Genomic DNA, 23,668 nt, shown 5'->3' on the forward strand with positions numbered 1-23,668 from the left:
CGTGTGCGTTTTCCCTTTTCCAGACATAATGCCGCTTACTCCTATCACCAGTTAAAGGGGAAAGGAGGAGGGTAACCCTTAAATGTACCCGCGCAGCTCCAGGACGGGGTCGCACTTACCCTTCTTCTGTGTGCCCCCCTTCCAGCGTGACTCCTCGCCTCTGGGTAGGTCACCCGCGTCTGTTTCCAGATGCGGCCTACCCTGCTCTGAAGTCGGGGCCTTGATTTAAACCAGCGCCCGCCCTTGGCTGGGGGGCGGCGCCGGATACGATGTCACGCCGGGGGCGGCACCGGCCGTGACGCCGCGCCGGGAGATTGCCCCCCCCGGGACCCACCGGCGCCCAGGCCGAAAACCGCGGCCCACCAAGTCGCCCCTATCCTGCTCAACACTCACCCCCCCGACGGTGACACCTACTACCCCGGCTGCAGGTACTCTGAGGCGAGGAGCGAAGGCGGGAGGCGGAGGCGGGGGGCGGGAGCGATGGCCGAGGGGATCCCTGGCTCCTACTCGCTGCCCAGAGCCCTCCCCAGCTGCATACTTACCGGTATTTGCTCTCTGGACGGTGCAGGCACCCTAACTCCGTCTGCCCTGCAGGGGCAAGGAGAGGGACCGTCCGCCGCCTTGCAGCACCGCCGTCTAGCGTTGGTGGAGCAGTGGGGGCGCACAGACTAGTCTTGTGCCACTGTGCAAGCCCATGGTTTCCCTACCTAGGGGTGGACAGGGCTAAGTCTGGCATAATGTCCCACGTCGCGGGAGAGGGAACGTGGAGGAACACTCGCACGTTGTCGCCGGTTGCTGGTTTGGGGAAATCGGATCCTTTCAATAGGATGCGTTGCCCCTGTCTTATCTTCATAAAATAACAAACACGGAAAAAATAGATGTCTGGGGAAAAGTCCCAGAGATGTCCCTCGGTGCGGGAAAGGATACGCGGAGCGATGCTCAACGCGTGCTCGCCCGTTGTTGGTTTGGGGAGATCGGACCCTTTCTATAGGATCCGTCGCCCCTGTCTCCTCTTCATAGCGAGAGAACCGAAAAGAAATAAAAAAAAAAAAAAAATAGTCTGGAGAACTCCAGACTGCGTGTGCCTCCAAAGACACTAAGCAAAAAACTGGTTTCCGCCCGGTACTGGGGCGAGGGTGTATGTGGCGGAGGAGGAGCTAACTTGTTTTTTTGTATACCTAGTGTCAGCCTCCAGACGGCAGTAGCACACACCCACAGTCTCTGTGTCCCCCAATGAGACGAAGGAGAAAAGAGAAGAACCATGTAAATATTTAATGTATGAGCTTCACGATCAATGTCTGTACAATACTGGTGACAACGGCAGGTCACACAGCGAGATCATCATACAACAGGAATAACGACTACAGCCATCAAGCATACAAACACGACTGACAATACCTAATAGGATGGGGGTACCAAGAATAATGCCAAAACATCCCCTCACTAACCCAAAACAAAAAAATATGCATATATACTTCTCCATAAAGGGGTCCTCTGCTGCGTGTAAGTAATCGCTGCTAGATCGGATATCTTGGTAAGAAAATGGTGCCGAAACCTGGAATAATCAACTGTGATCCGAAGGTAAACCTGGTGGTAAGTTTCCAGTTTCTGTGCAGCACTCCCGCAGGAGAAAAGAAGTATTACACAGTTCATTCATCCCCATAAGCTGTCTTCCAGATAACTGCATTTCACAACAGCTCTGCTTAAAGGACCTCATAATCAAAGGTTTTCTAACCTGGAACGTCCCTTTAAAACTAATTTAGTACATACATTTCAAGGAAAGTTGTGTGAGATCCAGTATCTCTGCAGCAGGGAAGCTGGGAGAACACCCCAATGGGGGTCATTGTGGCCATCACCCAGCTTTCTTCCAAAAAGAGCGCCACCCCTGTTCGATGGTTGTGTCTAGTATTGCAGCAGTGCTCTTCACTCTAATAAAGCTCAGCTGTAATACCATAGACATCCTGTGGACTGGGGTGGCAGTCATGTCTATCTAATCCTGAACAACCCCTATAAAAATAATTTTAAAAAAAGTCTCGGAACAATGGCGACCATCTCTGTGTACAAGAAACATGTGATATCATGCAATCGCTCAGGTAACGGTAGAACGGTCGAGGAATGTGACTGAGAAATGTCCGTCCGCACGATAAAAATAATAATCTTCACAGACATCAACTACAAAAATAGCACTTCAGGGTTTTCAAGTTTTCGGAGTAAAATATTTGATTTCTCTGCAATGCCCTATAAATTAATGGCGCCATTTGGTGCCAATAGTAAAATAACATCTCTCCCATAGGCAGCGGTAATCTTTACTATACACGGGTGGTCACCGAGAAGATGAAATGTCAGTTCTCCAGTGTACCACTAGGTGGCAGGAGAGTCAGTCTCACATCCGGATCCTCTGATTGGTTGCCTTCCGGACGCTCAGCTTTTTCTTAAGTTGTGATCATTGCTGTGGACTAAGACGGAGAGAGACGGGTTCTCCTGCACCTCCTCTTTCCTTAGGCTGAGGAACGACTCCCGAGTGATCTGCAGGATTTCCCGCAATCCCCTGTTCTCTTGCTGCCGAGGAAAGAAGAAAAAATAAACAACTTACATCATCGTTATTAAGAGAAAGATCAGATCTAAATCCGCAGATCACAGCTCACCTCCAGCTTCAGGATCCGGTCACAGTCACCATTACCAAACTGATCATCTATCTCAATAGCGCGTTTCATCACAGCCGTCATCTCCGAGATCTTATCCATGTGATCCTGTAACTCCTGATAAAACCAACACGGGGCGGCATTATAGTAGTTATATTCCTGTACATAGGGGGCAGTATTATAGTAGTTATATTCTTATACATAGGGGCAGTATTATAGTAGTTATATTGTTGTATATAGGGGGCAGTATTATAGTAGTTATATTCTTGTACATAGGGGGCAGTATTATAGTAGTTATATTCTTATACATAGGGGGCAGTATTATAGTAGTTATATTCTTGTACATAGAGGCAGTATTATAGTAGTTATATTCTTGTACATAGGGACAGCATTATAGTAGTTATATTCCTGTACATAGGGGGCAGTATTATAGTAGTTATATTCTTGTACATAGGGAGCAGTATTATAGTAGTTATATTGTTGTATATAGGGGGCAGTATTATAGTAGTTATATTCTTGTATATAGGGGCAGTATTATAGTAGTTATATTCTTATACATAGGGGCAGTATTATAGTAGTTATATTCTTGTACATAGGAGCAGTATTATAGTAGTTATATTCTTATACATAGGGGCAGTATTATAGTAGTTATATTCTTGTACATAGGGGCAGTATTATAGTAGTTATATTCTTGTACATAGGAGCAGTATTATAGTAGTTATATTCTTGTACATAGTGGGCAGTATTATAGTAGTTATATTCTTGTACATAGGAGCAGTATTATAGTAGTTATATTCTTGTATATAGGGACAGTATTATAGTAGTTATACACTTGTACATAGGGGCAGTATTATAGTAGTTATATTCTTGTACATACAGTCATGGCCAAAAGTATTGACACCCCTGCAATTCTGTCAGATAATACTCAGTTTCTTCCTGAAAATGATTGCAAACACAAATTCTTTGGTATTATTATCTTCATTTAATTTGTCTTAAATGAAAAAACACAAAAAGAATTGTCCTAAAGCCAAATTGGATATAATTCCACACCAAACATAACAAAGAGGGTGGACAAAAGTATTGGCACTGTTTGAAAAATCATGTGATGCTTCTCTAATTTATGTAATTAACAGCACCTGTAACTTACCTGTGGCACCTAACAGGTGTTGGCAATAACTAAATCACACTTGCAGCCAGTTAACATGGATTAAAGTTGACTCAACCTCTGTCCTGTGTCCTTGTGTGTACCACATTGAGCATGGAGAAAAGAAAGAAGATCAAAGAACTGTCTGAGAACTTGAGAAACCAAATTGTGAGGAAGCATGAGCAATTTCAAGGCTACAAGTCCATCTCCAAAGACCTGAATGTTCCTGTGTCTACCGTGCACAGTGTCATCAAGAAGTGTAAAGCCCATGGCACTGTGGCTAACCTCCCTAGATGTGGCCGGAAAAGAAAAATTGACAAGAGATTTCAACGCAAGATTGTGCGGATGTTGGATAAAGAACCTCCACTAACATCCAAACAAGTTCAAGCTGCCCTGCAGTCTGAGGGTACAACGGTGTCAACCTGTACAATCCATCGGCGTCTGAATGAAAAGGGACTGTATGGTAGGAGACCCAGGAAGACTCCACTTCTTACCCCGAGACATAAAAAAGCCAGGCTGGAGTTTGCCAAACTTACCTGAAAAAGCCTAAAACATTTTGGAAGAATGTTCTCTGGTCAGATGAGACAAAAGTAGAGCTTTTTGGGCAAAAGCATCAACATAGAGTTTACAGGAGAAAAAAGAGGCAGTCAAAGAAAAGTACACGGTCCCTACAGTCAAACATGGCGGAGGTTCCCTGATGTTTTGGGGTTGTTTTGCTGCCTCTGGCACTGGACTGCTTGACCGTGTGCATGGCATTATGAAGTCTGAAGACTACCAACAAATTTTGCAGCATAATGTAGGGCCCAGTGTGAGAAAGCTGGGTCTCCCTCAGAGGTCATGGGTCTTCCAGCAGGACAATGACCCAAAACACACTTCAAAAAGCACTAGAAAATGGTTTGAGAGAAAGCACTGGAGACTTCTAAGGTGGCCAGCAATGAGTCCAGACCTGAATCCCATAGAACACCTGTGGAGAGATCTAAAAATGGCAGATTGGAGAAGGCACCCTTCAAATATCAGGGACCTGGAGTAGTTTGCCAAAGAAGAATGGTCTAAAATTCCAGCAGAGCATTGTAAGAAACTCATTGATGGTTACCGGAAGCGTTTGGTCGCAGTTATTTTGGCTAAAGGTTGTGCAACCAAGTATTAGGCTGAGGGTGCCAATACTTTTGTCCGGCCCATTTTTGGAGTTTTGTGTGAAATGATCAATGTTTTGCCTTTTGCTTCATTCTCTTTTGTGTTTTTTCATTTAAGACAAATTAAATGAAGATAATAATACCAAAGAATTTGTGTTTGCAATCATTTTCAGGAAGAAACTGAGTATTATCTGACAGAATTGCAGGGGTGTCAATACTTTTGGCCATGACTGTAGGGGCAGTATTATAGTAGTTATACACTTGTACATAGGGGCAGTATTATAGTAGTTATATTCTTGTACATAGGAGCAGTATTATAGTAGTTATATTCTTGTACATAGGGAGCAGTATTATAGTAGTTATATTCTTGTACATAGGGGCAGTATTATAGTAGTTATATACTTGTACATAGGGGCAGTATTATAGTAGTTATATTCTTGTACATAGGAGCAGTATTATAGTAGTTATATTCTTGTACATAGGGGCAGTATTATAGTAGTTATATACTTGTACATAGGGAGCAGTATTATAGTAGTTATATTCTTGTACATAGGGAGCAGTATTATAGTAGTTATATACTTGTACATAGGGAGCAGTATTATAGTTATATTCTTGTACATAGGGGCAGTATTATAGTAGTTATATTCTTGTACATAGGACCAGTATTATAGTAGTTATATTCTTGTACATAGGGAGCAGTATTATAGTAGTTATATTCTTGTACATAGGGGCAGTATTATAGTAGTTATATACTTGTACATAGGGAGCAGTATTATAGTAGTTATATTCTTGTACATAGGGGCAGTATTATAGTAGTTATATACTTGTACATAGGGAGCAGTATTAAAGTAGTTATATTCTTGTACATAGGGGCAGTATTATAGTAGTTATACACTTGTACATAGGGGCAGTATTATAGTAGTTATATACTTGTATATAGGGACAGTATTATAGTAGTTATATACTTGTATATAGGGACAGTATTATAGTAGTTATACACTTGTACATAGGGAGCAGTATTATAGTAGTTATATTCTTGTACATAGGGGCAGTATTATAGTAGTTATATACTTGTATATAGGGACAGTATTATAGTAGTTATATTCTTGTACATAGGAGCAGTATTATAGTAGTTATATTCTTGTACATAGGGGCAGTATTATAGTAGTTATATTCTTGTTCATAGGGAGCAGTATTATAGTAGTTATATTCTTGTACATAGGGGGCAGTATTATAGTAGTTATATTCTTGTACATAGGGAGCAGTATTATAGTAGTTATATTTTTGTATATAGGGGCAGTATTATAGTAGTTATATTCCTGTACATAGGGAACAGTAGTGGGTATGTGCACACGCTGCGGATTGGGGTGCGGATTTGGCTGCGCGGATTTTGTAAAATCCGCAGGTAAATCTGCAGGTCAAAAGACCTGCGGTTTTACCTGCGGATTGCTCTGCGGTTTTGCCCTGCGGTTTTTCATCTCCACAATGGAGGAGATGGCAAACCGCAGCAGAATCTGCAGAAAGAAGTGACATGTCAGTTCTTTCTGCGGTTTCAAAACCGCAGCAAAACCGCGCTGAAAAATCCGCACCGTCTGCACTGCGGTTTTTTATTCCCATAGGGAATAATGGTACTGTACACCGCAGCAAAAACTGCTGCGGACCCGCAGCGGCCAAATCCGCTGCGGAACCGCAGCAGAATCCGCAGCGTGTGCACACACCCTTACAGTAGCTATATTCCTGTACATAGGAGCAGTATTATAGTAGTTATATTCTTGTACATAGGGGCTGTATTATAGTAGTTATATTCTTGTACATAGGGGGCAGTATTATAGTAGTTATATTCTTGTACATAGGGGGCAGTATTATAGTAGTTATATTCTTGTACATAGGGGGCAGTATTATAGTAGTTATATTCTTGTACATAGGGGGCAGTATTATAGTAGTTATATTCTTGTACATAGGGGGCAGTATTATAGTAGTTATATTCTTGTACATAGGGGGCAGTATTATAGTAGTTATATTCTTGTACATAGGGGGCAGTATTATAGTAGTTATATTCTTGTACATAGGGGGCAGTATTATAGTAGTTACATTCTTGTACATAGGAGCAGTATTATAGTAGTTATATTCTTGTACATAGGAGCAGTATTATAGTAGTTATATTCTTGTACATAGGGGCAGTATTATAGTAGCTATATTCCTGTACATAGGAGCAGTATTATAGTAGTTATATTCTTGTACATAGGGGCAGTATTATAGTAGTTATATTCCTGTACATAGGGAGCAGTATTATAGTAGTTATATTCCTGTGCATAGGGGGCAGTATTATAGTAGTTATATTCTTGTACATAGGGGGCAGTATTATAGTAGTTATATTCTTGTACATAGGGGGATAGGGGGCAGTATTATAGTAGTTATATTCTTGTACATAGGGGGCAGTATTATAGTAGTTATATTCTTGTACATAGGGGGCAGTATTATAGTAGTTATATTCTTGTACATAGGAGCAGTATTATAGTAGTTATATTCTTGTACATAGGAGCAGTATTATAGTAGTTATATTCCTGTACATAGGGAACAGTAGTGGGTATGTGCACACGCTGCGGATTGGGGTGCGGATTTGGCTGCGCGGATTTTGTAAAATCCGCAGGTAAATCTGCAGGTCAAAAGACCTGCGGTTTTACCTGCGGATTGCTCTGCGGTTTTGCCCTGCGGTTTTTCATCTCCACAATGGAGGAGATGGCAAACCGCAGCAGAATCTGCAGAAAGAAGTGACATGTCAGTTCTTTCTGCGGTTTCAAAACCGCAGCAAAACCGCGCTGAAAAATCCGCACCGTCTGCACTGCGGTTTTTTATTCCCATAGGGAATAATGGTACTGTACACCGCAGCAAAAACTGCTGCGGACCCGCAGCGGCCAAATCCGCTGCGGAACCGCAGCAGAATCCGCAGCGTGTGCACACACCCTTACAGTAGCTATATTCCTGTACATAGGAGCAGTATTATAGTAGTTATATTCTTGTACATAGGGGCTGTATTATAGTAGTTATATTCTTGTACATAGGGGGCAGTATTATAGTAGTTATATTCTTGTACATAGGGGGCAGTATTATAGTAGTTATATTCTTGTACATAGGGGGCAGTATTATAGTAGTTATATTCTTGTACATAGGGGGCAGTATTATAGTAGTTATATTCTTGTACATAGGGGGCAGTATTATAGTAGTTATATTCTTGTACATAGGGGGCAGTATTATAGTAGTTATATTCTTGTACATAGGGGGCAGTATTATAGTAGTTATATTCTTGTACATAGGGGGCAGTATTATAGTAGTTATATTCTTGTACATAGGGGGCAGTATTATAGTAGTTATATTCTTGTACATAGGGGGCAGTATTATAGTAGTTATATTCTTGTACATAGGAGCAGTATTATAGTAGTTATATTCTTGTACATAGGAGCAGTATTATAGTAGTTATATTCTTGTACATAGGGGCAGTATTATAGTAGCTATATTCCTGTACATAGGAGCAGTATTATAGTAGTTATATTCTTGTACATAGGGGCAGTATTATAGTAGTTATATTCCTGTACATAGGGAGCAGTATTATAGTAGTTATATTCCTGTGCATAGGGGGCAGTATTATAGTAGTTATATTCTTGTACATAGGGGGCAGTATTATAGTAGTTATATTCTTGTACATAGGGGGATAGGGGGCAGTATTATAGTAGTTATATTCTTGTACATAGGGGGCAGTATTATAGTAGTTATATTCTTGTACATAGGGGGCAGTATTATAGTAGTTATATTCTTGTACATAGGAGCAGTATTATAGTAGTTATATTCTTGTACATAGGAGCAGTATTATAGTAGTTATATTCTTGTACATAGGAGCAGTATTATAGTAGTTATATTCTTGTACATAGGGGGCAGTATTATAGTATATTCTTGTACATAGGGGGCAGTATTATAGTAGTTATATTCTTGTACATAGGGGGCAGTATTATAGTATATTCTTGTACATAGGGGGCAGTATTATAGTAGTTATATTCTTGTACATAGGGGCAGAATTATAGTAGTTATATTCTTGTACAAAGGGGCAGTATTATAGTAGTTATATTCTTGTACATAGGGGCAGTATTATAGTAGTTATATTCTTGTACATAGGAGCAGTATTATAGTAGCTATATTCCTGTACATAGGAGCAGTATTATAGTAGTTATATTCTTGTACATAGGGGCAGTATTATAGTAGTTATATTCCTGTACATAGGGAGCAGTATTATAGTAGTTATATTCCTGTGCATAGGGGGCAGTATTATAGTAGTTATATTCTTGTACATAGGGGGCAGTATTATAGTAGTTATATTCTTGTACATAGGGGGCAGTATTATAGTAGCTCTATTCTTGTACATAGGAGCAGTATTATAGTAGTTATATTCTTGCACATAGGGGCAGTATTATGTCAAAAATTATGGAATCACCGGCCTTGAAGGATTTTCATTCAGTTGTTTAATTTTGTAGAAAAAAAGCAGATCACAGACATGGCACAAAACTAAAGTCATTTCATATGGCAACTTTCTGTCTTTGAAAAAAACAGTAAAAGAAATTAAGAACAAAAAATGTGGTAGTCAGTAATGGTTCCCAAGGAGAGGGAAAAAATTATGGAATCACCCTGTCAATTTTCATTCCCAAAACTAACACTTGCATCAAATTAGATCTGCTCATTAGTCTGCATCTAAAAAGGAGTGAGCACACCTTGGAGAGCTGTTGCACCAAGTGGACTGACATGAATCATGGCTCTAACACGAGAGATGTCAATTGAAACAAAGGAGAGAATTATCAATCTCTTAAAAGAGGGTAAATCATCACGCAATGTTGCAAAAGATGTTGGTTGTTCACAGTCAGCTGTGTCTAAAATCTTGACCAAATACAAACAACATGGTAAGGTTGTTAAAGGCAAACATACTGGTAGACCAAGGAAGACATCAAAGCGTCAAGACCGGAAACAAAGCAATATGTCTCCAAAACAGGAAATGCACAACAAAACAAATGAGGAACGAATGGGAGGAAACTGGAGTCAACGTCTGTGACCGAACTGTAAGAAACCGCCTAAAGGAAACGGGATTTACATACAGAAAAGCTAAACGAAAGCCATCATTAACACCTAAACAGAAAAAAAACAAGGGTACAAAAATCGCGAATCTGCATTGGTAAAGGTGATGATGCTGGAACTTTTCTTTGGTGCCGTTCCAATGAGATTTATAAAGATGACTGCCTGAAGAGAACATGCAAATTTCCACAGTCATTGATGATATGGGGCTGCATGTCAGGTAAAGGCACTGGGGAGATGGCTGTCATTACATCTTCAATAAATGCACAAGTTTATGTTGATATTTTGGACACTTTTCTTATCCCATCAATTGAAAGGTTGTTTGGGGATGATGAAATCATTTTTCAAGATGATAATGCATCCTGCCATAGAGCAAAAACTGTGATAACATTCCTTGAAAAAAGACACAAGGTCAATGTCATGGCCTGCAAATAGTCTGGATCTCAATCCAATTGAAAATCTTTGGTGGAAGTTGAAGAAAATGGTCCATGACAAGGCTCCGACCTGCAAAGCTGATCTGGCAACAGCAATCAGAGAAAGTTGGAGGCAGATTGATGACGAGTGCTGTGTGACACTCATTAAGTCCAGGCCTCAGAGACTGCAAGCTGTTAGAAAAGCCAGAGGTGGGGCAACAAATACTAGTGATGTGTTGGATGTTTTTTTAGTTGGTTTGTTATTCATGGTTCCATAATTTTTTCCCTCTGCTTGGTTTAAAAAACTAACCACTACTGACTACCACATTTTTTGTTCTTGATTTCTTTTAGTGTTTCTTAAAGCCAGAAAGTTGCCATATGAAATGACTTTAGTTTTGTGCCATGTCTGTGATCTGCTTTATTTCTACAAAATTAAACGACTGAATGAACATCCTCCAAGGCCGGTGATTCCATGATTTCTGCCAGGGGTTGTAGTAGGATTGTTCTCTGGAGGAGCAGTGATTACACACAGTACATGTACACGTCATTACCTTGGAATGCTGATCCTTCAGTTTGATGATGATCCCTGGGTCGTCCTTTTTGCTCGCCATGAGTAAGCGGAACATCTGCTCTCTGTATTTGCTCATGATCAGCTCCAGTGCAGACTGATGTTCCTCCAGGGATGAGCGCAGCTCTGTGAGTACACAGGAGATATCACACCCCTTCTTCTTGGCCCTCAGTGATTATTACCTTTTCTCGCAGTAATATTTCGCTTCCTCACTGACCTTTGTTCTCCTGCTGCAGCTCCCGGATCTGCCTGTTCTCCTGCTGTATTCCCAGCACCAGTGTGGACCGCGGCCGATGTCTCGCCACCTCGTTCAGCTCCTGGATCTCGTCCTGATACTGGAACCAGAGCAGATACATTACTCATCACGAGGTCGGGGGTCTCTGTCCTATAAACTTACCAATAGGGTACCTGGCTTCTCATAGTGTTTACGTGATAGGGACATTAGAGTGCAATGCTGTATACAGCACAGGCGATCAGACGATCGCAGCTTCATGTGTCCTACGGGAACTAACAAGCTCAGTGAAAAGCAAAAAAAAAAAAAAAAAACACAAACAAACAACATCATAGGTTTAGGTTCAAATCAACTCCTTAAAAAAAAAAAAAAACACTTATGTGCCATGGCCCCGATCAGAAATACATATATTTTGATCACCAAAAAAATTATATTTTACACCATTTTTATTTCTATTATATTTGATCATTATCATATTTTCTTGTTATATTATCAGATACTATATATTTATATATATTGTATATATTTAATAGTTATATATCATATTTCCTTATTATTACATATTCATATTAGATTTTAGCATTATTATAGATTATATTTATGTTACATCAGATATTATTATTTTTATATATCATATTGTATTATTATATTTATACATTATGTTATCAAAACTTTATATTTTGATTCATCAAAATCTAATGATGAAAAACCGGGACATGTTGGGTATCGCCATGAAAACAATTCCAAGAAAACTATGTCAGAATTGTTTTTTTTTTTCACATTTTCTCCCACCTTGAGATTTTTTTTTCCCCCCTTTTCCAATACACTATGCAGGAAAAAGAACGGCGTCAGTCAAAAGTACAACACGTCCCACAAAACAGAAGTCCTCATCCGTCTATATGGAGAGAACAATAAGGCTATGTGCACACGTTGCGGATTCTGCTGCGGATCCGCAGCGTTTCTGCAGCTGCGGGTCCTCAGCAGATTTAGGTGCGTTGTACAGTACTATTGTTTTCAATGGTAAACTGTAAAACGCTGTGCACATGCTGCGGATTTTTCCGCGCGGTTTACAATCCGCAGCATGTCAATTCTTTTGTCCAGAACGCTGCGGTTTCATCACACCTCATCCATTATGATGTGTAAAACCGCAGGGCGGTTTTCACTACAGAATCCACAGAGGGAAAAAACTCTGTGTGCACATAGCCTAAAGGCGTTATGGCTCTGGGTGATCAGTGTAAGTGGTCGGAGCACCCCGTTATGTGACCACCGGACCTGCTTCATGGCTTCCACCCGCTTGTTGAGGACAGTGGTCTGCTCAATGAGGGATTCGGCCGCGCTGTCATGTTCCCGCAATCGCTCCACCAGTAACTTGGCGTCAGACAAAACCTTCTCGATGGTGCAAGTCATAATCCTGGAGGGAGAAATGGGGTGTCAGGTAAAGAACGGGCAGAGATACCAGGATGTCAGCTCACACGCGGGCAGAAACATCGGGCATCAGCACACACGCGGGCAGAGACACCGGGGCGTCAGCTCACACGCGGGCAGAGACACCGGGGCGTCAGCTCACACGCGGGAAGAGACACCGGGGCGTCAGCTCACACGCGGGAAGAGACACCGGGGCGTCAGCTCACACGCGGGCAGAGACACCGGGGCGTCAGCTCACACGCGGGCAGAGACACCGGGGCGTCAGCTCACACGCGGGCAGAGACACCGGGGCGTCAGCTCACACGCGGGCAGAGACACCGGGGCGTCAGCTCACACGCGGGCAGAGACACCGGGGCGTCAGCTCACACGCGGCCAGAGACACCGGGGCGTCAGCTCACACGCGGGCAGAGACACCGGGGCGTCAGCTCACACGCGGGCAGAGACACCGGGGCGTCAGCTCACACGCGGGCAGAGACACCGGGGCGTCAGCTCACACGCGGGCAGAGACACCGGGGCGTCAGCTCACACGCGGGCAGAGACACCGGGGCGTCAGCTCACACGCGGGCAGAGACACCGGGGCGTCAGCTCACACGCGGGCAGAGACACCGGGGCGTCAGCTCACACGCGGGCAGAGACACCGGGGCGTCAGCTCACACGCGGGCAGAGACACCGGGGCGTCAGCTCACACGCGGGCAGAGACACCGGGGCGTCAGCTCACACGCGGGCAGAGACACCGGGGCGTCAGCTCACACGCGGGCAGAGACACCGGGGCGTCAGCTCACACGCGGGCAGAGACACCGGGGCGTCAGCTCACACGCGGGCAGAGACATTGGGGCGTCAGCTCACACGCGGGCAGAGACACCGGGGCGTCAGCTCACACGCGGGCAGAGACACCGGGGCGTCAGCGCACACGCGGGCAGAGACACCGGGGCGTCAGCTCACACGCGGGCAGAGACACCGGGGCGTCAGCTCACACGCGGGCAGAGACACCGGGGCGTCAGCTCACACGCGGGCAGAGACACCGGGGCGTCAGCTCACACGCGGGCAGAGACACCGGGGCGTCAGCTCACACGCGGGCAGAGACACCGGGGCGTCAGCTCACACGCGGGCAGAGATACTGATATATTGGGGTGTCAGGGACCCAGCTGTGGATGTCACAAGGTTTTTGGGGTCAATCAGGAGGAACAGACGCCAGAATTCTGTAACGGGGGACAAAACTCCGAACCCCGGGTTGACCCGTCGGTTACAGGGTGGTATACGCCCCTTCCCTGTCCGTTCCCGCCCCTATTACCGTTCCGCCGTCTCCCCCCGCTCACATCCGGTCTGCTGTCACACAATTACTCCGTCTGACGTCATCACCCGGCGCCGCTGTCAGCAGTAGGGAAGCCAACAGCGAATTGAAACTGCGCCTGCGCAGCGCGTGTACACCAGTGACGTAACATCATGTACGGCAGGCGGACTGACCCAAAAAGGAGGAAACCGCGAAGGCGCCATTTATGGAGGAGCTCGCCGGCCCTGGTCTGTGAGAGCGCAGAGTGCGGGGGTCCCTGGGCCGCTGTCACTGCTGGAACACGAGGGGGGAGATGAGAGCGAGAAGGACGCCCCCTGTCTGCGCTCCGTGATACAGCCGCCTCCTGGGGGCTTACAGCAGGTGATGACGACCTGTCACATTGTTGCGGATGATACTTTTTTTTTTCTACTTTGTTGCAGTTTTGAGATATTTGTTGCAGGTTACAGATCTCTGCCGTTTCCATAGTGATAAGCATGGCCTTACATGACCGGCTCCGCTTCTCTCCGTGACGATGCCCCTTCTCCCCCATGACCGATGCCCCTTCTCCCCCATGACCGATGCCCCTTCTCCCCCGTGACCGGCTCCACTTATCTCCGTGACCGATGCCGCTTGTCCCCCGTGACCGCCTCCGCTTGTCACCCGTGACCGCCTCCGCTTGTCCCCGTGGTGATGCCCCTTCTCCCCGTGACCGCCTCCGCTTGTCCCCCGTGACCGCCTCCGCTTGTCCCCCGTGACCGCCTCCGCTTGTCCCCCGTGACCGCCTCCGCTTGTCCCCCGTGACCGCCTCCGCTTGTCCCCGTGGCGATGCCCCTTCTCCCCGTGACCGCCTCCACTTGTCCCCTGTGACCACCTCCGCTTGTCCCCGTGGCGATGCCCCTTCTCCCCGTGACCGCCTCCGCTTGTCCCCGTGGCGATGCCCCTTCTCCCCGTGACCGCCTCCGCTTCTCCCCGTGACGATGGGTTTGCTGCAATCTTACCCTGTAACGTTGCTGTTCATTATTAACCACCGCCTGATTTTGCATTCATACCACAATCCGGAATATTCACTAATCAATTTGCAAACCTTTAAAGGGGTTGGTCACCATTGGGGACCTTTTTTTTTTTTTTTCTTTTTTTGTATTTTTTTGCATTTGCTTTTTTTTTGTATTTTTTGTTTCTTAAATTCATGTATTTTGGGCTAAAAGTATTTTTGCAATTTTATTGCATTAAAAAAATGTTGCATCGTCTGACTTGTAGCGTTGGCTGCAGTAGGAGTCACCTGAGGATCCATCAGTGAACTCATTCTGGACAGTCTGACAATTTGTGACTTTTTCTTCTGTCTTTTTTCTGAGCAGATTAATGACGTCAAAAGTTGAATGTTCCGGGAAACGGAAGCCTGTAAATGCAAAATGGTGCAACATTTGTAATGAAACCCAATTGCAAAAATGATTTTTAGGTTTAATTACATCGATAAAAAAAAATCGTCCCTTCCGCCCCTTTAAGAAAGTTTTCTTTTATGTACATGGTGCCAGGCACTGCTGATATGGGGGTCGCTCCTGTTCTGGTGCCCACCAGGGCTTCATCAGTTCCCTTGAGCCTGGAGGTCGATCTTCTGAGTACCGGGACCCGCATCTGTCGTCATGGCCCCTGACACTTGTAGATAAAACCTTCTTTCCTAGGGGACAAGATGAGGATGTATTCCGAGTCGCACAAGACGGTGTTCGTGGTGGACCGCTGTCCCTACATGGCCGAATCCTGCAGGCAGCACGTGGAGTTCGATATGTTGACGAAAAACCGCACCCAAGGGATCATCCCCCTGGCGCCCATCTCGAAGTCTCTGTGGACGTGTGCGGTGGAGGCGTCTATGGAGTATTGCAGGATCATGTACGACATATTCCCCTTCAAGAAGCTGGTGAGGATCCTCCTCTGGGTGTAATATTGGGGGTTGTAGTCTCTTCTGTGCCCTCGTTGTGGACGCTCCACTCCTTTTTCTCTATTTATTAGTAGAGATGGTAGGAATCTACTTTTAGGACCGCGGGACCACCGGCCATGTCAAGGATCTCGGAGATCCTCCTCTTACCTGACGGCATCCCCAGCTCCTTGCTTGATGAGCAGGTCTCGCACGATGTCGCACACAGTGAGGAGCTGATGATGCTGTCAGGCAGGAGGAGGTTCTCCGGGATCCTTGACATGGCCGGTGGTCCCTGTCGTGCTCAGATTCTTTATTAGGATCATAGTGACCAATCAAATGTCATCCCTTACCTGTAAGCTGGGGGATAACTTACTGATCGCTGGGGTCCTGACCTCCATTCATTCTCCAGTTAGAGAGGAAACCTATACAGTATATCCATATAGATGAACGTCTGTTCTTTACACGCGGCCAGAAGACTGGACGCAGCGGTGAATCGGGGGCGTCGGATGCTTTTCCACCGGGTTTCGGCTCTATAGGATCCGCCGTCCTCCAACACAGTCACAAAAAGTGGGTTCTGGAAGCAAATAATAATAATAATGGGGAATCCGCTAAAGAGACGTGAAAAACGCAAATGAGTAATGCGGATCGCGCACAGATAACATCAGCCCCTCTACAGAAGGGGCAGCAAGGGAGGCGAAAGTAGAGACCCCCGCAAAGCCGAGGGATAATGACCCCCCCCCCGTCCTCTGTCACTTACAGGTGAACTTCATCGTCAGCGATTCCTGTTCCCGGATATTAAACTCCTGGAGTCAGGAAGATCAGAACCTGCAGGAGGTGAGGACGCCGCTCCGTCTGATGGCTAGTGATACTAGTGACAAGCAAGCGTGCTGGGATAAGGCGTGAGCATGCTCATGTGGTAACCTGGTGACTTAGGTAAGGTCGAAAAATATGTTCCAGTCTCTGCAGCTGCATGTCTCGTGGCTGTTCAACAGTCACAACACATGCAGGGATTACCTAACAGCCACGACGCATGCAGGGATTACCTAACAGCCACGACGCATGCAGGGATTACCTAACAGCCACGACGCATGCAGGGATTACCTAACAGCCACGACGCATGCAGGGATTACCTAACAGCCACGACGCATGCAGGGATTACCTAACAGCCACGACGCATGCAGGGATTACCTAACAGCCACGACGCATGCAGGGATTACCTAACAGCCACGACGCATGCAGGGATTACCTAACAGCCACGACGCATGCAGGGATTACCTAACAGCCACGACGCATGCAGGGATTACCTAACAGCCACGACGCATGCAGGGGTTACCTGACAGCCACGAGACATGCAGGGGTTACCTAACAGCCGCGAGACATGCAGGGATTGCCTAACAGCCGCGAGACATGCAGGGATTGCCTAACAGCCGCGAGACATGCAGGGATTACCTAACAGCCGCGAGACATGCAGGGATTACCTAACAGCCGCGAGACATGCAGGGATTACCTAACAGCCGCGAGACATGCAGGGATTACTGTTGTGAGTTCATTCTCTGGTTCACCAGTTGTGAGTTCTCCTTCCAGACTCCCTCTTGTGGTAGCAGGAGGTAGAGAGGCTGATTTGATCGGTGGAGATCTGCCACCTGAGAATGAGGATGACGATTGGATCTCAGGAGTCTCAGATTGGATTTAAGACAGCCGATGCCCTATTCAGTTGCTGGTGATTCCTTCTGGCTTGTCAGCTCTTGGTTTTCAGCTCTGTTCCAGTCATCTAAAGCTAAGTTTTTCTGCTAATGTTCACACTTGATTTTGTTGGTCTATTCAGTTTTTTGTGTGGTCAGCCAGCCCCTGCTGGGGGCTGTGCTGAATTTCCACTCTTATTTATCAGTATTTTGCCAATTGGCTTTGTGTCCCTTACTAGTTCGGTCTCTTTTTGCTCTGTCTCAGAATATTTCAGAGTGCTGATATAGTGGGAGAAGTCTAGTGACTTCAGGGTTAATTTTGCTATCAGAAGTGTTGGACATTATTTTTTTTAGGGTTTTTTGCAGGTTGCAGACAGTGTCTTTCCTTTCCTTTCCTCTCTAGTTAGTTTGGGCCCCATCGTTTGCTCAGCCTATTTTCCTGCCTGTGTTTGTGTTTTCATCTTGTTTCACCGTCAATACATGTGTGGGGGCTGTCTATTCCTTTGGGGTCTGCTCTGGGGAGTTAGTTTTCCCTTTTCTTGCTTTAGGCTTATTTAGTCCTCCGGCCGTGACGAGGCGTCTAGGAACACTCCACGGCTACTGCTAGTTGTGTGGTAAGATCAGGGATCTGCAATCTGCATAGTTACCAACCTCTCTGGTTTTCTGTGACTTAGCTTGTTTTGCTTTTTCCTCCTCAGTGACCCATTCATAACAGATTGCCTAACAGCCGCGAGACATGCAGGGATTGCCTAACAGCCGCGAGACATGCAGGGATTGCCTAACAGCCGCGAGACATGCAGGGATTGCCTAACAGGTAATCCCTGTATGTGTTGTGGCTGTTAGGTAATCCCTGCATACTCAATAACGCCTTATCCGAGCACGTTCGCTCATCACTAGTCATTATAAAATGGAAAGATCTGTGCATTTATAATAGTTTATTATCCACCATTGTGGATTTATTATTATTATTGTTATAATTTATTTATATTAATATAGTATTGTGAATATATTATAGTGTTAATAATTTATTATTAATGTGATTATACTTAAAACTAATATACCATATTAATATTATTAAATATTGTTTTATTTAAAGATCCTATCCCAATATGTAGTAGGTGTAGTAATAATAATAATAATAATATTAGCAAATACCCCCAATTAGAAATGTGGTATAGTTGTTCTGATTCACTATGTCTCTCTTCTCATGTGCAGGCATTGTAGGACCTTAGGTATCCATGGTTACGACCACTAGCAACTTGCTTTCACTCTATCACTGGTCATAACCATGGATACCTAAGGTCCTGCAATGTCTGAACATGAAGAAAGCAACATGGCAAATCAGAAGAACTATACTATATTTCTTACTGACAAAAACCAAAAACTAAACACAAAACAAATATCCTGGAATAAAAAAGTAAAAAAATATATTGCAAAAATTGCATGAAAGTAGTAATAATAGTAATAATAAGGGTATTTAGTTAACATAATTTTGATCAAAATAATGTAGAAGCCATCCCGCCACGTCACGGAAACCCTTGTGGGACAGTCCTAACTCTTGTATTTAAAACCTTTCCACTTGTCAAGTGACGTAAATGTGAACAAGGACAGAGGGACTGAACCACCAGTAATATTATTACTATTACACCTACTACATATTGGGATGAGACCTAGGAGATGGGAATGCCCCTTTAAAAATACATTGCTAATACAATGTGTCATTAATATTAAATATTAATGCTACAAAATGCTATATATAATTAGTAAAAAATAGAATATATTTAATTACATAGTGTAATATATAATAAATGTGATTATTGTTATTTAGTATAATTATCTTTTATTAAATGTAATGTAATATTAAATTTTATATATAACTAATAATAATAAAATAAGAATTTATATTTAATTATATTATGAATACAAAAAAAATCTACTTTTATTATTATTATTATATATCATATTTATTATAAATACAGTCATATGTAAAAGTTTGGGCACCCCTATTAATGTTAACCTTTTTTCTTTATAACAATTTTGGTTTTTGCAACAGCTATTTCAGTTTCATATATCTAATAACTGATGGACTCAGTTATATTTCTGGATTCAAATGAGGTTTATTGTACTAACAGAAAATGTGCAATCTGCATTTAAACAAAATTTGACCGGTGCAAAAGTATGGGCACCCTTATCATTTTCTTGATTTGAACACTCCTAACTACTTTTTACTGACTTCCTGAAGCTCTACATTGGTTTTGTAACCTCATTGAGCTTTGAACTTCATAGCCAGGTGTATCAAATCATGAGAAAAGGTATTTAAGGTGGCCACTTGCAGGTAGTTCTCCTATTTGATTCTCCTATGAAGAGTGGCATCATGGGCTCCTCAAAACAACTCTCAAATGATCTGAAAACAAAGATTATTCAACATAGCTTTTCAGGGGAAGGATACAAAAAGTTGTCTCAGAGATTTAACCTGTCAGTTTCCACTGTGAGGAACATAGTAAGGAAATGGAAGAACACAGGTACAGTTCTTGTTAAGCCCAGAAGTGGCAGGCCAAGAAAAATATCAGAAAGGCAGAGAAGAAGAATGGTGAGAACAGTCAAGGACAATCCACAGACCACCTCCAAAGACCGGCAGCATCATCTTGCTGCAGATGGTGTCACTGTGCATCGGTCAACAATACAGCGCACTTTGCACAAGGAGAAGCTGTGTGGGAGAGTGATGCGAAAGAAGCCGTTTCTGCAAGCACGCCACAAACAGAGTCGCCTGAGGTATGCAAAAGCACATTGGGACAAGCCAGTTACATTTTGGAAGAAGGTCCTGTGAACTGATGAAACAAAGATTGAGTTGTTTGGTCATACAAAAAGGCGTTATGCATGGAGGCTAAAAAACACAGCATTCCAAGAAAAACACTTGCTACCCACAGTAAAATTTGGTTGAGGTTCCATCATGCTTTGGGGCTGTGTGGCCAATGCCGGCACCGGGAATCTTGTTAAAGTTGAGGGTCGCATGGATTCAACTCAGTATCAGCAGATTCTTGACAATAATGTGCAAGAATCAGGGACAAAGTTGAAGTTACGCAGGGGATGGATATTTCAGCAAGACAATGATCCAAAACACCGCTCCAAATCTACTCAGGCATTCATGCAGAGGAACAATTACAATGTTCTGGAATGGCCATCCCAGTCCCCAGACCTGAATATCATTGAACATCTGTGGGATGATTTGAAGCGGGCTGTCCATGCTTGGCGACCATCAAACTTAACTGAACTGGAATTGTTTTGTAAACAGGAATGGTCACAAATACCTTCATCCAGGATCCAGGAACTCATTAATAGCTACAGGAAGCGACTAGAGGCTGTTATTTTTTTGCAAAAGGAGGATCTACGAAATATTAATGTCACTTTCATGTTGAGGTGCCCATACTTTTGCACCGGTCAAATTTTATTAAAATGCAGATTGCACATTTTCTGTTAGTTCAATAATCCTCATTTGAATCCAGAAATATAACTGAGTCCATCAGTTATTAGATATATGAAGCTGAAATAGCTGCTGCAAAAACCAAAATTGTTATAAAGAAAAAAGGTTAACATTAATAGGGGTGCCCAAACTTTAACTTATGACTGTATATTATATTTAAAAATCATGTATTACATTTATTTCTACTGATATGTCACATTTCTTACATATTAATAATTATACATTATATTAATATAATACTAATAATTCTGTATTCTTACTGATAAATTACATTTAATATTAGCATTAAAAATATAATATTCTATATTAATAACAATAAACAAATTTATTAATGTATTAAATACAAATATATGTAATATGTTAATATGAATAATAAATGCAATACTTATTATGAAATAATATATTATTATCAGTAATAATTGTGATATACAATCGTTATTTTTGACACATTGTACTTTTGGCTAAAATTGATTTTTCCAAGTTCATTGTGACATTTTGCGTTTTTAAGGAAACCCGATTGGAAAAATTATTTTTAACCCTCAAATCCGTTCATTTCAGTAAGGAAAGAAAGAAAAACCTCCAAAGCGCAAAAATGTGAAAAGCTTCCTTGTCGGGAAGGGGTTAATGAGCGGCTGCAGTTGTTCCCTGTTATCAGCCATTTCCGGCGGAGAGACAGGAGGTGTAATATATGCGCCCGCTCTCCGCTTATTACGCTCCCGCACGGTTATAACGTGATCTCGCTTTCCTGACCGACTTTCCTTCACCAGTTAATGGCGGCCTTAGCCACGATTGGCCCCCCGAACCCCCGCGCGGACCCCGAGTGCTGCAGCATCCTGCACGGGTTGGTGGCCGCGGTGGAGTCTCTGTGTAAGGTGACGGATTATCAGCACGATACGCGGACGACGCTGATGGAGAACGCGGAGCGCGTGGCGAACAGAGGGAGGATCATCTGCCTGACCAACGCCAAGAGGTGCGACCCACCGTACACGGCCCCTGACGGCTGTGACAGGGGGTCTCGGGTCTGCACCGCTGTGATGGCGCGGGGGTCTCCCTTATACCTGAGGTCTCACATTAGTATTCTCCGGGTCTCTTCAGTGACAGTCACGTCCAGATGTTAGAGGATTGCGTCAGCGAGACCATCCACGAACACAACAAGCTGGCGGCCGGATCTGACCAGTAAGTGCCCCCCACTCTGCCCCCGTCACCCCCCACACACACACACTCTGCCCCCCGTCACCCCCCCCACACACACCCACACACACTCTGCCCCCGTCACCCCCCCCCACACACACACACACACTCTGCCCCCCGTCACCCCCCACTCTGCCCCCGTCACCCCCCCCACACACACCCACACACTGCCCCCGTCACCCCCCCCCCAACACCCCACACACACACACTCTGCACCCGTCACCCCCTCATCTACTCGTTGAGGATGGTGTATAATAATCCCTGTCTGATTAAGTCTCATGCAGATCCAGAAATGTGAACTGGTGCTTATCCACACGTATCCGGTCGGGGACGAGAGCCTCGTTTCAGATCGCCCCAAGAAAGAGGTAACGTCCGTGAGTCACGCTCTTATGTGTCTGGGGAAGCTGTGAATATGACTGCCAGGCAGAATACAGGGAGCTCCCCCTAGTGGTGGCTGCAGACAGGATCTTATCATGTATCTCTGTATACAGGGAGCTCCCCCTAGTGGTGGCTGCAGACAGGATCTTATCATGTATCTCTGTATACAGGGAGCTCCCCCTAGTGGTGGCTGTGGATCTTCTCTCACCACCTCGTTGCTTTTGTCTCCTCTCCAGCTTTCCTCTGTATTGACCAGTGAGGTCCACAGCGTCCGTGCCGGTAGGCATCTTGCCACAAAGTTAAACCATCTGGTCCAGCTCCACTTCGACTTGGCCTCCACCACTATAACTAACATCCCCATGAAGGTAAGGCCCCTCCGTCACTTCTTTGCTGCTCTTATACTTTTTCTTATTTTTTTATTTTTTTTTTATTTATTTTCATTTTTTTTTTATAATTTTTTTTAGTTTTTCTTTTATTTTTTTTCCTCTCCATATCATATTTTTCTGTTTTTTACTAGCCCACAATCAGTGTCTGTGATCAGGTCAGTACATTTTGGAAACCGCCTCTCTCCAATTTACCCCAAAAAACTAGCCCCAAATAAAACTGACTCCCTGCTTCTATTTTATTACAAAAACACCGCCAAAAACATGAAAAATGAAACCCCCACCCGTCCCCGCTGCGGGGGTCCTAGCTGCGTGGCGGTCTCTCCCCTCCTGTGTACTGTGGTGTCTTCTCCGTGTGGTTTTTGCCCGTCTCTTCCCTTGTGTGTCCTTTGGCGACATCTAACCTGAGCTCGGAGACTCCCGGCTTTGCCGCCTTAGGAAAACTAACGAAGACTTTCCCTGTTCTGCTGAAATGATGTTTTCTCTGCAGTGTCGCATCGTCTACAGCAGCGTTCACCCCGAAAATATTCAGAAAAAGTGGATTAAAAATTCTTTTCAAAGATCCAAACCGATCACACGAGATCTCTGGGAAAGGAAAGCCGGGTGATCCGCTGTGTGGGCGGTCGGGGGGCTTCTCTCCCGGCTTTATCTGAACCTGATATTCCCTAAAAAGAAAAGAATTTTTAACAACTGAATGATTGA

The 23,668-nt window shown here is 44.2% G+C and overlaps 2 protein-coding genes across 5 annotated transcripts in view; one reads left to right on the forward strand and one right to left on the reverse strand.

Annotated features, from left to right (window-relative positions):
• Nucleotides 1–1,257: 1,257 nt before the first annotated feature.
• Nucleotides 1,258–14,111, reverse strand: FGFR1OP2 (FGFR1 oncogene partner 2). 2 transcript variants are annotated; one of them, XM_073567435.1, is made up of 6 exons: nucleotides 13,986–14,111; nucleotides 12,517–12,655; nucleotides 11,230–11,347; nucleotides 10,996–11,138; nucleotides 2,646–2,759; nucleotides 1,258–2,559 (listed from the first exon to the last, which is right to left on the reverse strand). In XM_073567435.1, coding segments are annotated over exons 1-6 (654 nt in total). In that variant the 5' UTR covers nucleotides 13,988–14,111; the 3' UTR covers nucleotides 1,258–2,421. The 2 variants fall into 2 exon arrangements, with proteins under 2 accessions (XP_073423536.1, XP_073423537.1); XM_073567436.1 differs by having other exon boundaries at nucleotides 13,961–14,100.
• A 46-nt stretch (nucleotides 14,112–14,157) lies between these two features.
• The window catches only part of INTS13 (integrator complex subunit 13), a 20,532-nt gene continuing 11,021 nt past the window's right edge, over nucleotides 14,158–23,668 (forward strand). The window contains exons 1-8 of one of the 3 annotated variants that reach the window (XM_073567432.1): nucleotides 14,158–14,320; nucleotides 15,619–15,851; nucleotides 16,611–16,685; nucleotides 21,782–21,984; nucleotides 22,110–22,190; nucleotides 22,480–22,570; nucleotides 22,820–22,948; nucleotides 23,101–23,124. In XM_073567432.1, the coding sequence (XP_073423533.1) occupies nucleotides 15,627–15,851; nucleotides 16,611–16,685; nucleotides 21,782–21,984; nucleotides 22,110–22,190; nucleotides 22,480–22,570; nucleotides 22,820–22,948; nucleotides 23,101–23,124 (828 nt within the window). In that variant the 5' untranslated portion in view covers nucleotides 14,158–14,320; nucleotides 15,619–15,626. Of the gene's footprint in view, nucleotides 14,321–15,618; nucleotides 15,852–16,610; nucleotides 16,686–21,572; nucleotides 21,694–21,781; nucleotides 21,985–22,109; nucleotides 22,191–22,479; nucleotides 22,571–22,819; nucleotides 22,949–23,100; nucleotides 23,125–23,668 lie in introns of those variants that run through there. The other 2 variants (XM_073567433.1, XM_073567434.1) reach the window with 2 other exon arrangements.

Source organism: Dendrobates tinctorius, unplaced genomic scaffold (genome assembly GCF_039654945.1).
Source record: "Dendrobates tinctorius isolate UK_male_01 unplaced genomic scaffold, ASM3965494v1 ptg000020l, whole genome shotgun sequence".
Lineage (NCBI taxonomy): Eukaryota > Metazoa > Chordata > Amphibia > Anura > Dendrobatidae > Dendrobates > Dendrobates tinctorius.

What these genes read in the sequence shown, in the direction of transcription:
- FGFR1OP2 (XM_073567435.1), bottom strand. An exon ending in GCTGCAGCAGGAGAACAAAG is followed by an intron (nt 11,139 to 11,229) that starts GTCAGTGAGGAA and finishes GTGTACTCACAG; the next exon opens with AGCTGCGCTCATCCCTGGAG. An exon ending in TGAAGGATCAGCATTCCAAG is followed by an intron (nt 2,760 to 10,995) that starts GTAATGACGTGT and finishes TGGTTTTATCAG; the next exon opens with GAGTTACAGGATCACATGGA.